The 14,417-nt window shown below is 43.4% G+C and overlaps 1 protein-coding gene across 2 annotated transcripts in view; it reads left to right on the forward strand.

The window, feature by feature from the left end:
• Positions 1-14,417, forward strand: part of slc4a11 (solute carrier family 4 member 11) — a 232,749-nt gene that overhangs the window by 129,424 nt on the left and 88,908 nt on the right. For both annotated transcript variants that reach the window (XM_078554605.1, XM_078554596.1), the window contains exon 7: positions 6,914-7,037. In XM_078554605.1, the coding sequence (XP_078410731.1) occupies positions 6,914-7,037 (124 nt within the window). The remainder of the gene's footprint in view (positions 1-6,913; positions 7,038-14,417) is intronic.

Genomic DNA, 14,417 nt, shown 5'->3' on the forward strand with positions numbered 1-14,417 from the left:
CAGAGACACTCTTCGGACTGGCACCTCCTCTTTTTTTTTCCAGTCTGTTTACTGTCTGATCACTGCTATGTTACACAGCGACTGTTAGTTGTATTTACTTGATGTAATGTACAAATTTCAAAATCCTAAAGATGGTATTACCTTATTACCCTGTTTGTTCCATTTTGCATTTTTTTTAGTTGTTTGCCAGAATATTTTAAAAAGTCATTCTTTTGAAAAAATATTATTGAGTGATTTATTTTGTACAAAGGTTGGTGCAAAAGTTAAATGTCATGATGTGGAATTCAGCCTGTTTGAATTTAATACACTATTTAATCACAAGAGGTTAGCATGCAGGTACAGCAGGTAATTAGGAAAGCTAATTGAATGTTATCATTTATTGCGAGGGGAATTGAATACAAAAGTAGGGAGGTTGTGCTTCAGTTGTACAGGGCACTGGTGAGACCACATCTGAAATACTGTGTGCAGTATTGGTCACCTTATTTACGGAAGGATGTAAATGTTTTGGAAGCAGTTTAGAGAAGATTTACCAGACCAATACCTGGAATGGGTAGGTTGTCTTATGAGGAAAGGTTGGACAGACTAGGCTTGTATCCGCTCGAGTTTAGATGAGTAAGAGGCGACTTGATTGAAACATATAAGATCCTGAGAGGTCTTGACAGGGGGGGATGTGGAGAGGATGTTTCCTCTTGTGGAAGAATCTAGAACTAGGGGTCACCCTTTTAAAAATAAGGGGCTGCCCATGAGGTGAAACTTTTTCACTCAAGGGTCATGAGTCTTTGGAAATCTCTTCCTGAAAAGGTGGTGGAAGCAGAGTCTATGAATATTTTAAGGCAGAGGTGAATAGATTCTTGGTAAGCTAGGGGGTGATAGGTTAACAAGGGTAGGTGGGGTACAGATTTCAGGTTACTATCAGGTCAGCCATGATCTTATTAAATGGCGGAGCAGGCTCAAGGGGCTTAATGGGCTACTCCTGCTCCTTGTTTGCATGGTTATCATTTTTAATGTGAACATAGCCAAATGTGATCACTCAACTTTGTAAACAACAGAAATGCAAGAGGGATCAGCCTATGGGTCTTAAAAAAAAAACCTTGGGTAAAATGTTGGGGCTGGTAGGATTGAGCCATTGTACTATTTGTTCTTCCCCTCTCACCCAACAGACCTCGAAAGAGGTCACCATATGTTGAGAGTAACGTGGTGGTGGTGGTTGCTCACAACATGTAACACATTGGGAGCTGCATTGCAAAGCAGGAGAGCAGCTCAAGTTGAGCGGTTGACCCCATATTCTGTGTTGCAAACATCGTCTTAAATCGCTCTGTATGATTGTCAGCATCGGGCTCTATGTCCATCCACCTGCCTCTGAAACTTTACACTGCTGCTACCAGTAGTGACTCCTCAAATACCATTGTCCTTATCTTACTGCGTGGGTGATGTTGAGTCACTTACTCTCCTGGGCTGACACATCAGTACTGAGGGAGTGCTGAACAGTCAGTGATTTTTTTTCAGATCAAATGCTAAACTGAGGCCATGTCTCAAAAAGCAATTGGTTGCAAAGCACTTGACGCATCCTGATGATGTGAAAGTTGCTATATAAATGTGAGTTTATTTGCCAATATTGGGCCCAATAAGCCTGTACCTGTCGATTGAGCTCTACACTTCAATATCCTGCAATTTCTCCTCCCTTAGCCTTTCAACTTATTTACCTGCTTTGTTTTAATTGTCTTCCTGGCAATTTGTTCATAGTCTTGTAACCCACAATTCCAATATCCCCTCAATTTTCCTCATAACTTTGGATTTGTGGAATCATTTTGGTGCGTTGCAGGAATTGTCATTTTCATTGCTGCCATCAATCACTGGAGTTTGCTTCAAGTGAGTATTTTTTTTCTTTATTCCTTCATGGGGTGTGGGTGTTGCTGACAAGGCCAGCATTTATTGCCCGTCCCTAATTGCCCTTAGCTGAGTGGCTTGCTCGGCCATTTCAGAGGGCAGTTAAGAGTCAACCACATTGCTGTGGCTCTTGAGCCGCATGTAGGCCAGACTGGGTAAGGACAGCAGATTTCCTTCTTCCCTAAGGGGGCATCAGTGAACCAGATAGATTTTTACAATGATCGATGATTACCGAGACTAGCTTTCAATTCCAGATTTATTAATTTTATTTAAATTCCACCAGCTGCTTTGGTGGGATTTGAACCCGTGTGCCCAGGGCATTAGCCTGGGCCTCTGGGTTTATTAGTTCAGTGCCATTACTACCAAGCCATGGTCTTCCCAGTCGTGGGACTGCGTTCACATAGAATGGATTGAATTGCTGAAGCTGTGCTGTTGTGTTTTGTCATCACCTCAGTGGGTCCAGGCTATATAACCTGCCCTCCCAGCTAACCCAGTTGCACTGTTAACATTTTGGAAAGTGTTAATGGGAGAGCTCTTTTAATCTAGCTCGTGTCCAGGCTGAAGTGTGGTGCAGTGTGAATTGATGCATGTGTTTGACAACCTGGTCAAGCTGATCAAGGGTGGACTTTCATCCTTAATATCGCAAGACACCGTGAAGACATATTACTTGGAAATACTCATCCAACCCTGATTATTGGCCCCGCTGTGATGCATAGCCTGAGGCGCAGTTTCTTTTATCTACCCCAGGCCATATTAAGTAGGTGGCTCTTCAAATTTCTCTTGCTCTTGGATCACATATGGATACACTTACTAGGTAAATTTTTTTTTTTTACATTTACAGATTTTTCAGGAACAATGTAGGCATTGAACAAGGAAAGACATCTGTTTGGCATATTCTTTCCTCTAACAAAAATCTGCTTGGGTAGGACTGGGTTCCGAAAGCCCCCACAACCTGACTTAATGCCGCCACGAATTTTTTTTTCTTTCAAAATATAATCTGAAGCCTTGCCAGATCAAAATTGTCTATCAGCTAGGAGTAATGAGCAGCCTTGCCCGATTTCCCAACCTCAGAATTGCTTCTACCCTCCCTGAAGGTACAGACTGGTGCTGAGATTTCACTCGTGCCATCTCCTCTCGTCTCTAGCTGTAATGACTCAACAGAGCGGACAGGTTTCAACAAGAAACAGCTAAGCTTTATTACAGAGAACTTTTCAGGTGCTACGCACTCGGCCAGGACTCTTATCACCTCCCCAGATTTCCTGCACTTGGGACTCGCTGGTCAGAGCCTTAACAAATCATCACGTGACCCCTGGTAGGCAGTAGAAGGGGCTATACCCTCAGTTACCACACTTCCTCCCCCCTTAGTTTTGTTTACAATTTCTATTAACAGGCAAACATTTGAACATCCAACAACGTATACATACAGACATACAACTGCAGGTGACTAAAGATCAAGTCTCTGTGGTGCTCTCCTTATATGGCGTAGCTTGACCACTTGAGGTTTCTCAACAGGACCTGGTACTGCTGCATGAGACACATCATTGGAACATGGCAGTTTAGGACATTGGGCACGTTTATCCTAGGTCAAACAGTCACCTCAGGAATTGATGGTTTGATGCTAATCACAGGCGGAATAGTTGGTTGTTAGAATGCCCCTCTGGCATAAATCTGATCCATGTGCTTATGGACGATTCTCTCTCTCTCACTTGTACTTGGAAAGGTAATGGACCAGTCTCTGAGACAATGGTTCCAGGAACCCAACAGGATTCGCTGCTGAAATTTTGCATGAATACTTTGTCACCTACAGCGAATGTGTGAGCTTTGCTGCGTATGTTGTGATTCAATTTTTGATCACTCTGACTACACTCTAACTTCCCCATTAAATTTGGAAACACCAGGTGTAACTATGTATGCAGGCGGTGTTTCATCAATAATTCAAACGGTGTTAAACCCGTAGTCGAATGTGGCGTTGTACAATAGCTGAAAAGATAGCGGGAAAGTGAAGACTCCAGAGTGCCTTCCGATAGTTTTTTCATACCAGACTTCAAAGGTTGTACTGCTGTCTTGGCTAAGCCTTTTGATGATGGATGGTAAGGAGTTGTTTTAATATGTCAGATTCCATTTGGATCCATAAATTTCTGAAACTCTGTGGTGGTAAAATTGGTGCCATTATTTGAAATGACAATTTCAGGTAGGCAATGTATGCTGAAACTGTGACGTAGCTTCTCGACAGTTGTGTTTGACGTTGGCAACTTGGCTTCATGTACATCCATGCATTTCGAATTTGCATCTACAACTAACAAGAGTACGGTACCCAAGACTGCTACTACGTAATTGATATGTAATCGAACCCAGAGTTGACCAGACCACACCCACGGCTGCAGGGGACCCAGAACAGGCAACTTCTGTTGGTGCTGACAGTGGAGACAGTGTTTGACCAAGCTTTCAATATCTCCGTCAATGCCTGGCCACCAGACATAGTTTTGTGCGAGCATTTTCGTTTTTGATATGCCCGGATGGGCACTATGGAGTTCTATCAAGAGCAGGTCTCTGCCTTGTGGTGGGACCACCACTCTTGACCCCTACAACAAAATCCCGTCTTGGTGCTCAATTTCGTCTGTCTGACATGGAATGGTCTCAGTTCTTCAGATACAGGCAAGTTTGACCATCCCTTTAAAACAAAGTCCCTGGCTTTCGATAATGTTGGATCTCTGTCCAATTTCTAATTTGTTTCACACACACACACGAAGAATCTAAGAAGTTTAATAATAGCCCTAATTCCTGCGGGAGTATGCACAATACTGTCTGGCAATGGGAGACGACTGCGTGCATTTGCAATGTGTAGGCCAGGACGGTAGCTACAAGAATATGCATACGCAGATAATATCCAAGCCTATCGTTGTATCCTTGCTGATGCTGTTGGCGGGGTGGCCTGAATAAACCAACTAATTGTTTATGGTCTGATACAATGAAATGGCGACCATGCAGGTACTGGTGGAATTTCTTCACCCTGAATACGACTGATGAACCTTCCTTTTCACAATTATTGCAGGCAGCTGGGCTGTCTGTTGCTTGTAAGGAACTGGTACTTTGGTGATACCCTTTACCTGAATGGATTCTCCCGTGGATGTCCTTAATTTAGTTTTTGTCCGCTCCAGGTTTATTGACTGTTTTCCTTCATTAAGGTATTTGAAGTTGTACTTTCCCATCACTGTAGTTAAGGCACCTGTAGCTATCTCCATTATTAGTGGCTTCTCAATCACTTGGATTGTCACAGTGATAGGTTTGGTTTTTAGAGGTTACATTATACAGGGAATAAACGCCGGTGTTGGCAGATTCAATTTCTGCTGTATTTTTTAATTCAATCATGTTGGTTTGCTGCTTTGCGGGCTGTTTCAACTTTGCCCAGCATTTGCCTTACTACGTGACCTTTCTTATGGCAGTAGTGACATCCTGCCTCTTTGAATTTACAGGTGTCTGCTCTGTGGCCATCTCCACATCTATAACAACTTAATCTCGAAGCTGCTGCTGAAATGTTTCTAATCGGCCTTTTCATGTTTCTAACAGCGGACATTGCCTCTCGCTTCGATGTTGTGGGTCTGGTTTTCACGCCACGCCTGGTAGTAGGTTCCCGCCCCACATGAAGAGCGGCGCCATGTTGTATGTGTTGCAAAGCCTGCGAGTCTCTCGCACTTCCCATGGCGAGGGAGATTTCCAGGAGACGCCTCAAGTCGATGTTGACCTCAGCGAATAAATGGTGCTGTCCTTAACTCCATAAACTAATTGGTCCCACAGCATATCATTTAATGTGTCCCTGAAGTCACAGTGTTCTGTCAACTGCTTGAGGTTCACTACATAGGTTGCAATGGACTCTCCTGGAACCCTAACTCGAGATTAAATTTAAAACGCTGCATTATTACCGATGTCTTTGGCTGGAAGTGCGTTTTCTTGAGGCCTACTAATTCATTACAGGACTTAAGAGTTGGGCGCGCTCCGGACCATCAGGTTGTGAATGAGGTTGTGTGTTTTACTGCATAAACTCAGGAGGATTGCTTTCTGCTTTTCCTCTGTGGTAATCTCGCTCGCTGCAAAATAAAAAACCAAGGTGCTGTACATACTAGCTCCAGTCTTCCACAGTCACACCATATGGACCGATTCTGCTGAAGAGTGGCATAACTGGCGAGCAGTCTTTTTTTTTCTTAACATTCGATGTGCCCGCAGTGACAGGGCAAGACGCAGAGCTGGAGCTAATCTTATCCTCGTCACCAAATGTAATGACTCAATGGAGCGGACAGGTTTCAACAAGACGAGGCTAAACTTTTATTACAAAGAGCTTTCCAGGCGCTACACGCTTGGCCAGGACTCTTGTCAGGAAGCTCCGCCCCCTGGATTGCCTGCGCTTCAGGCTCATTGGTCGGAGCCTTAACAGAACATCACATGTCTCCCTGATGGACAGCAGGAGGGGCTATACCCTGTTACCACACTAGCACAAGCAGCACTCCGCCTCCAGGGTCAGCCTCAACAGTGCATGCTGGCGCTTGAGGAGGATCAGAGCTGAGGACGATCCTCTTCACATCCTATCACCCACTTGTGTGTTCCTTCCAGCACTAGTTGGCAAATAATGGTTTAGGGGTGGGGACCCAAGTAGTGACTTTCATATTTACCTATTTATTTCAGCCACTCTAACCTCGGAGGTTTTGTCCAATTATAACCCTTTCTGCCGCATTGGCTGAGACTAAGTCAGTACAGATCAGTGATTAAGCCTGTGGGAAAAATATAGCTATTTAGTCATTGAATTTAAGTGGGGTTTTGGCTCCTTGTTCTTCAATGGGCTTTTTCCTCTTTCTTTTGCATTGAGGCTAGTTTAAGGAATTTTGCTTTTTCTCAGGCTGGTATGAGACGTGGATGTTGGCTTATGTATGATATGGAGTTGCTTCTGGTCATGAATAACTACAAATATTGCTCAGTTCCAGGCAAATTACTTTTGTATAAATCCTTGCAATGTTTTCTCCCTTCTCCCTCTCAGGTGCACTGTAGCAACACTCCAGAGACGGCACGTTTGCATATGCCGATTGGAAAGGCCTCAGAACTGGGGTGAGAATTGCTGTGAGGTTCGCTATGTTATACTGATCCTGGTGCCGCCAAAAATGGTAATTTTGAATATGCTACTTTATGGATGCACTTTGACTTGTAGCAGTAGAGATAGAGAATGGGGATATCACACAGGATAGAATTGTTTTGCTTCTTCTTGATATTATTAGCTCCACCCAACGGGTTTACCTAACCTGGACACCACAGGTCAATGTGGTGCTGAGGGAATGCTGCATTGCTAAAGGTGTGGGGTTTTTATTTGGAACTTTAAGAGTTCATGTTGAAAATTCTACTACAAGTAAAGACTGCTAACTTGTAAAAAGAAAGTTGAATTCCCAGTGGCCAACTCAAAGGAATTGCACAACAAAATTTCACATTTTAAGTCTTTTACTGTAACAAAAAAAAAAAAAAAAAAAATGACTAAACATTGAAATAAAAACATAGAAAATGCTGGAAATACTTTGCAGGGCTGGCATCATCTATGGGGAAAGACAGAGAGTTAACATTTCAGGTTGATGAACTTTCATCAGAACTGAAGAAAGACAGAAATGTAAGCCAGTGGAAAGGGGAAAGGGGAGAGGGGACAGGAAAGAGAAAGGGAAGGTCTGTGTTAGGGTGGAGGGTAGGAGAGATTAACCAGCAAAAGATTAATGATGCAAATACCAAAGAGTGGTAATTAGAATTTGAAAGAAGCAAAGGTTGTGTCCAGATGAGGTGAGAATAGCTATAGTAGCCACCTGATTGCAATGTGAAGGGATAAAGGGAGAAACAAGCCACCAAAATAAATAAAGAAAACACACAGAACAAGATGGAGGCAGAGGAAATGATCCAAAATTGTTGAACTCTGAATTGAGCCCGGAAGGCTGTAGAGTACCGAGAAGAAAGATGAGGTACTCTTCCTCCAGCATGCATTGAGCTTCATTGGAACATTGTAGCAGAAAGGTCAGATTGGGAGCAAGATGCGGACTTAAAATGACAAGTGACAGGAAGCTTTGTGGAATAGCTCCGTTCAATCTGCAAGCATGACCCCAAGCTTTTCCAACATTTTTGTTGTTTTTATTTCGAATTTCCAGCATCCTCGCTATTTGCTCTTGTCCAAATATTATTTTGTAGGCAACTTATACTCTTAAACTACAGAAAAATTCCATTGCTGATGTTTTAATTCCATTGCTGATGTTTTAATTCCATTGCTGATGTTTTAATTCCATTGCTGATGTTTTAATTCCATTGCTGATGTTTTAATTCCATTGCTGATGTTTTAACACTATCAAAACCTCTCTCCATACTCATACTTTACTCATGTCCCTTAAGTAGATATTCTATTCTCCAGCAACCAGGCCAAACTGATTCTTAGTTTGAAAGGTCTTGCTCTCTTTTTCCAGCCAGATAACTTCTAATGACTGAAAACAGCCAGGGTTACCCTGGAGATTCCACTCTCTAGCAAAGTCAGGCAAATCTTTCAGTCCCATTCAGATTCTTGTGATCTTGATTTCTACAATCTGAGCTCGAGTTCCCTCCTGCATTCTTGTGTAGTTTACCATAAGAGACTTGCTGTGTTCTTTCTATTTCTCTCTTGTGCATGCACGCACACTCTCTCTCTCTCTTGCTCTCGCATGTGCGCTCTCACGCACACGCTTTCTCCCTCTCGTGCGCGCTCTCGCCCTCTCTCTGTCCCACGTCCCACGCCCCCTATGAGAGAGAGCATGAGTGCTTGCGCGCGCTCTGTCCCACGCCCCCTACGAGAGAGAGCATGAGGGCTTGCGCGCTCTCTCTCTCGCACGCTCTCTATCTCTCTGGTGCTCATGTCCTCTCCTCTTGCGCACGCTCTCATTCTTGCGCTCGGGCTCCCCTGCTCGTGTTGCTCTTGCTCTCTCACGCTTGCGTGCCTCACACCAAGAAGTTGGGGTAGACTTAAGGTAGATAATGATGAAGGGTGCTTTATGCAATCTGTAAAGACTTGGCTTGGAGTACGAGCAGTGATTGTATCATGTGATGAAGATTGCAGCCTGGAATATGGCACTGGGCACATGCATCTCCACTGACCCTTATTCTCTTAAACCATGTATAAATTGTTAGGGTGTTCCTGGCACCCATTGCGTGGGTCTCGCACAGCTTCTAATAACATCAGAAATGATCCTGTCAAACTCACTTAAGGCTTGACTTGGGAAGATCACTTTATTTCTTTTATTAAACCAGAGCGTTCCAGCAACTGGCCTTAGATTCTGGCTAGCCCTATTTTTCTGATGTTTCTTCTGGCTGGGATGTAAACAAGATGGGGCAGAATTGGCAATGAACTAGAGCATTATAATGCTGTTGTAGTCAGTACAAATAGTTCTGACTTCCTTGCCTCCCAATTAGTGGCCCTTGAATTGATGGCTGAAAAGTCTCCAGTTTTTAAAAAAAATTAACCCTCCACACCCTTTAAATAAAACTCTTGTAATGTTTCATTTAAAACGGAGCATGCAAAAAGATCAACAATTGGAAAGGTAAAAGCAAAATACTGCGGTGCTGGAAATCTGATACAAAAACAGAAAATGCTGGAAAAACTCAGCAGGTCTAACAGCATCTGTGGCGAGAAAGACAGAGTTGACGATTTGAGTCCATGTGACTGCCCTGAAGAAGAGTCATCTGGACTCGAAACGTCAACTCTGTTTTTCTCTCCACAGATGCTGTTAGACCTCCTCAGTTTTTCTAACAATTGGAAAGCTATAGGTATTAACAATGTAAAATATGATTTGGTGAAGCAGAATACTTTGAACAGAGTAGTTCATCTGTTCAAATGAAGTAACACAAATGTACATACAAATTAGATACAGGAGTAGGCCACTCGGCCTGTCAAACATGCCCCACCATTCACTAAGATCGTGCTGACCTGATTAACCTCCCGCCTACTCCTGATAACCTTTCATTCCCTTGTTTTATCAAGAATCTATCTACCTTTGCCTTAAACATTCAAAGATTGTCCTTCCACTGCCTTTTGAGGAAGAGAGTTCCAAAGACTGATGACCCTCTGAGAGGAAAAAATTCTCCTCTTCTCTGTCTAAAATGAGCGACCCCTTATTTTTAAACTGTGACCCCTAGTTCTAGATTCTCCCACAAGAGGAAATACCCTCTCTACATCCATCCTGTCAAGACCCCTCAGGATTTTAAAGGTTTCAATCAAGTCACCTCTTGCTCTTCTAAACTCCAGTGGATACAAGCCTAACCTGTCCAACCTTTCCTCATAAAACAACCTGTTCATCCCTACTATTAGTCTACTAAACCTTCTCTGAACTGCTGATGCATTTACATCCTTCCTCAAATGAGGAGACCAATACTGTACACTACTTCAGAAGTGGTCTCGCCAGTGCCCTGTATAACTGAAGTATAATCTCCCTACTTTTGTAATCAATTCCCCTCACAATAAATGATAACATTCTATTAGCTTTCCTAATTACTTGCTGTACCTGCATACTAATCTTTTGCGATTCATGCACTAGGACACCCAGATCCCTCTGAATCTCAGAGCTCTGCAATCCCTCACCATTTAGATAATCTGCTTCTTTTTTATTCTACCTGCCAAAATGGACAATTTCATATTTTCCCACATTATATTCCATTTGCCAGACCTTTGCTCACTCACTTAACCTATCTATGTCACTTTGTAGCCTCCTTATGCCCTCTTCACAGCATACTTTCCTACCTACCTTTGCGTCATCAGCAAATTTAGCAACCAACCTTCAGTCCCTTTTAAGGGACGCTTGCTGTAACAATCTGCATTGTATTTAGTAGGATGTACAATACAGCAACAGCCATTAGGCTCAAGAGATCCATGCTCCTCAGGAGTCACCTCCTATGTTTTTTCATATAACCCTATCTCTTCATAATGTGAAATCGACATGCATTTCTTTGGTTTAAAATCACATGACTCTCAGCAATGATTTATTGCTTTGGTCACCAAACAATCCATCTCTCCAATCACAGAATCTTACAGCACAGAAGGAGGCCATTATGCCATCATGCCAGTGCTGGCTCTGTGAAAACGCTTTGCAATTAAACCCACACTTCTGCCCTTTCCCAATAGCTGTGTAATTTCTTTTCCTTTTCCTAAAGCAAGCAGAACATCAACATAAATCATCAGGTGGGCTGTTGATGTTTAAAAAAAAAAGCGACTGTCAAACCAGATAGTGATTGCTTGAATTGAGGAAGGGCAGGTGCCCTTCAGCCCCTTGAGCCTGTTCAGTTAGATCGTGGCTGATCTCAGTTAGCTCCATTCACCTGCTTTAGTTCCATCTTCCAAACGGGCATGATCATACTTGTCATCTTGTCTGAAGATGAAACCTTTTTTAAATTGTTGAACCCTGCCCTGGCTCATTAAGTATAGCCAAATTTCACGTTAAGAACTAGCGACTGGTGATCTTCTTGGAGGAGTGTGGCCTTGTGGATTGTGTTGAGGAGCTTGGGGTGTGAAGCCATTCCCTATTCTTTAAGAAGTTCAAACCCCACTTGTGTGCGTGGTGCCATTTTCTAGCAGACTGAAGAATGCTGTGAAGATGAGCATTACTTCCTGCTTGGTGGGTGCATGTATTAGGGTATCGTCACTTGCATTTGATAACCGATTGACTAACACACAGAAATCAGAATGGTTACAGAACAGGAGGAGGCCATTCAGCCTGCTGCATGTGTGCTGGCTCTCCAAAGGAGCAATTCACCTAGTGCCATTCCCTTACCTTCACCCCTTAGCTCTGCACATTCCTCCTTTTCAGATAATGATCCAGTTCCATTTTGAGTGCCTTGACTGAACCTGTCTCCACCGCACCCCTCGGGCAGTGCAGTCCAGTAACTTAACCGCTCGCTGTGTGAAAAAGTTTTTCTGCACGCCACCTTTGATTCTTTTGCCAATTATCTTAAATCTGAGCCATTTTGTCTTCATTCTTTACATCAAAAGGAACAGTTTCTCCCTATCCCTTCTATCCAGACCACTCATGATTTTGAATACTTCTATTAAATCACCCCTTTCCAAGGAAAATAGTTCCAACTTTTCCAGTCTTTCTACGTAACTGAAGTTCCCCATCCCTGGAACCATTTTCATGAATCTTTTCTGCACCCTCACAAATACCATCACATCCTTCCTAAAGTGCAACACCCGGAACCAGATACAGTACTGCAGTTGAGGCTGAGGTTTAACATGACTTCCTTGCTCTTATACTTTATACTCCTATTAATAAAACTAATTATGCTTTATTAACTGTTCTCTCAGCCTGTTCTGCCAACTTCAATGGTTTAAGCAAATATCTGACCAGGCCCCTCTGCCCCTGCATCCACTATTTTATATTGTGTCTGCGTTAAAGTTTTGGTGAGGTTTCCAACTTGCTTCATACTTGGCGTCAGTAGGGTGACCAATCATAGGAGACTTCTGGGTAGCGTGGTTCTCTCCACTCGCTACAAGGGAACCTATACGTATTCTTCCATGTTGTTGATTTTAGGTCAATGTTTACAGTTGTCTATGATTTAATGTCTATCATGTATCACAGCTATAATGATGCAATAGTTTTCCAAGCTTGGTTACACACAGGAAAATATTTAAATACTAAAACTTTGTTTTAAGAAATACAAAATAACATCCCCCCCCCCCCCCCCCACCCCCCCCCCCCCCCGCCCCCCACCCCACCCCATTACTGACTCGAGCTTATTTTTTATTTGTTCATGGAATGTGCACATCACTTACCAGGCCAGAATTTGTTGCCTATCCCTAATTACCCTTGAGAAGCTGGCGGTGAGCTAGCTTCTTGAACAGCTGCAGTCCAAGTGGTGTAGGCACACCCACAGTGCTCTTAGTAAGTGTGTTCCAAGATTTTGACCCAGTGACAGCGAAGGAACGGTGATATATTTCCAAGTCAGGATGCCTCCAGTGGGGGGCAGAGGCTAGGAATCGTGCAACGAGTAACTCACCCCCTGACCAGCCCCCCTGCTCCCCTCAAAACGTGCCCACCATCTACAAGGCACAACTCAGGAGTGTGATGGAATACTCTCCACTTGCCTGGATGAGTGCAGCTCCCACAACACTCAAGAAGCTTGACACCATCCAGGACAAAGCAGCCCACTTGATTGGCAACACATCCACAAACATTCACTCCCTCCACCACCGACGCACAGTAGCAGCAGTGTGTACCATCTAGAAGATGCACTGCGGGGATTCACCAAGGCTCCTTAGACAGCACCTTCCAAACCCACGACCACTACCATCTAGAAGGACAAAGGCGGCAGATAGATGGGAACACCACCACCTGGAAGTTCCCCTCCAAGTCACGCACTATCCTGACTTGGAAATATATCACTGTTCCTTCACTGTCGCTAGGTCAAAATCCTGCAATTCCCTTCCTAACAGCACTGTGAGTGTACCTACACCACATGGACTGCAGTGGTTCAAGAAGGCAGCTCAACACCACCACCTTCTCAAGGGCAACTAGGGATGGGCAATAAATGGTGGCCCAGCCAGCGAAGCCCACACCCCGTGAATGAATAAAGAGAAAAGCTCTGATGACCTTGGGTAAGCGTGACATGAGTTGATGATGGCGGGATTTTTCAAGATGCAGTGTTAATGACTAGGTGTTTCAAGATTCAGCGTGGACATATTTAGAAAGATATAAACAAAAGAAGCAAGGAAGAGCGTGCTAGGATTTTGGGGAGAAGGCAGGAGTGAATTGCGAAGTGAAGGCAGGAAATGGATAGTAAGAGAGCCGGTGCAGACACGATGGGCTGAATGGCTCCTTCTGCACTGTAACAATCCTGTGATCCTGTTGTTGTGGCCACATGACGAGGGGTAAAAATGACTCTCCGATGATGCCAGTACAAGTCTGACCGTAACAGGTTTTTTTTTAATTTCGAGAGGATGAAGGTATTTGCTCAGAGCCTGTGCTTAACCAATTACATGCTGATTGCAAAGGAACGGGCTTGACAGGATTTCTTGAATTTAAAACAAAAAGGGGTTCATTCTTATTGAGTTTAAAAACCCATCCAGGCAAAGATATAGAAATACTTAAAAAGGTAAAACCACGACTGGACCTTTGCAGCATACACCCACAAGAGCGAGAATTTACAAACCATACAGTAAGGAGTTACTTTTTGGCCAAATTAAATTTCAGTGCTAAAAGGTAAATAATTGAGGGTTCATTGTTTGAGTCCTTTACTGGTATCTGTGGCTGTGGTAGATATTCCTCCACGGTGGTATTGAAATTCCAAGAGTTGAAGCCCATGTAAAACTGCAATTGCCAGAGACAATTTCTTTTCAAAATGCAGTTTGCCTTTTCTAAAAGTGGATGATTTTCGCACCTGAAGTTCCTTTCAATGGAAATTCTCTATCTCTGTGATGGATTTTTAAACTGTACCAGACAGAGAGTCGTAACTTGGGTGAAGGAGCGTATTACTGCCCCTTTGGCAGGCTTTTTCCAGACTACTCC

This window comes from Cetorhinus maximus, chromosome 1 (genome assembly GCF_964194155.1).
Source record: "Cetorhinus maximus chromosome 1, sCetMax3.hap1.1, whole genome shotgun sequence".
Taxonomy (NCBI): domain Eukaryota; kingdom Metazoa; phylum Chordata; class Chondrichthyes; order Lamniformes; family Cetorhinidae; genus Cetorhinus; species Cetorhinus maximus.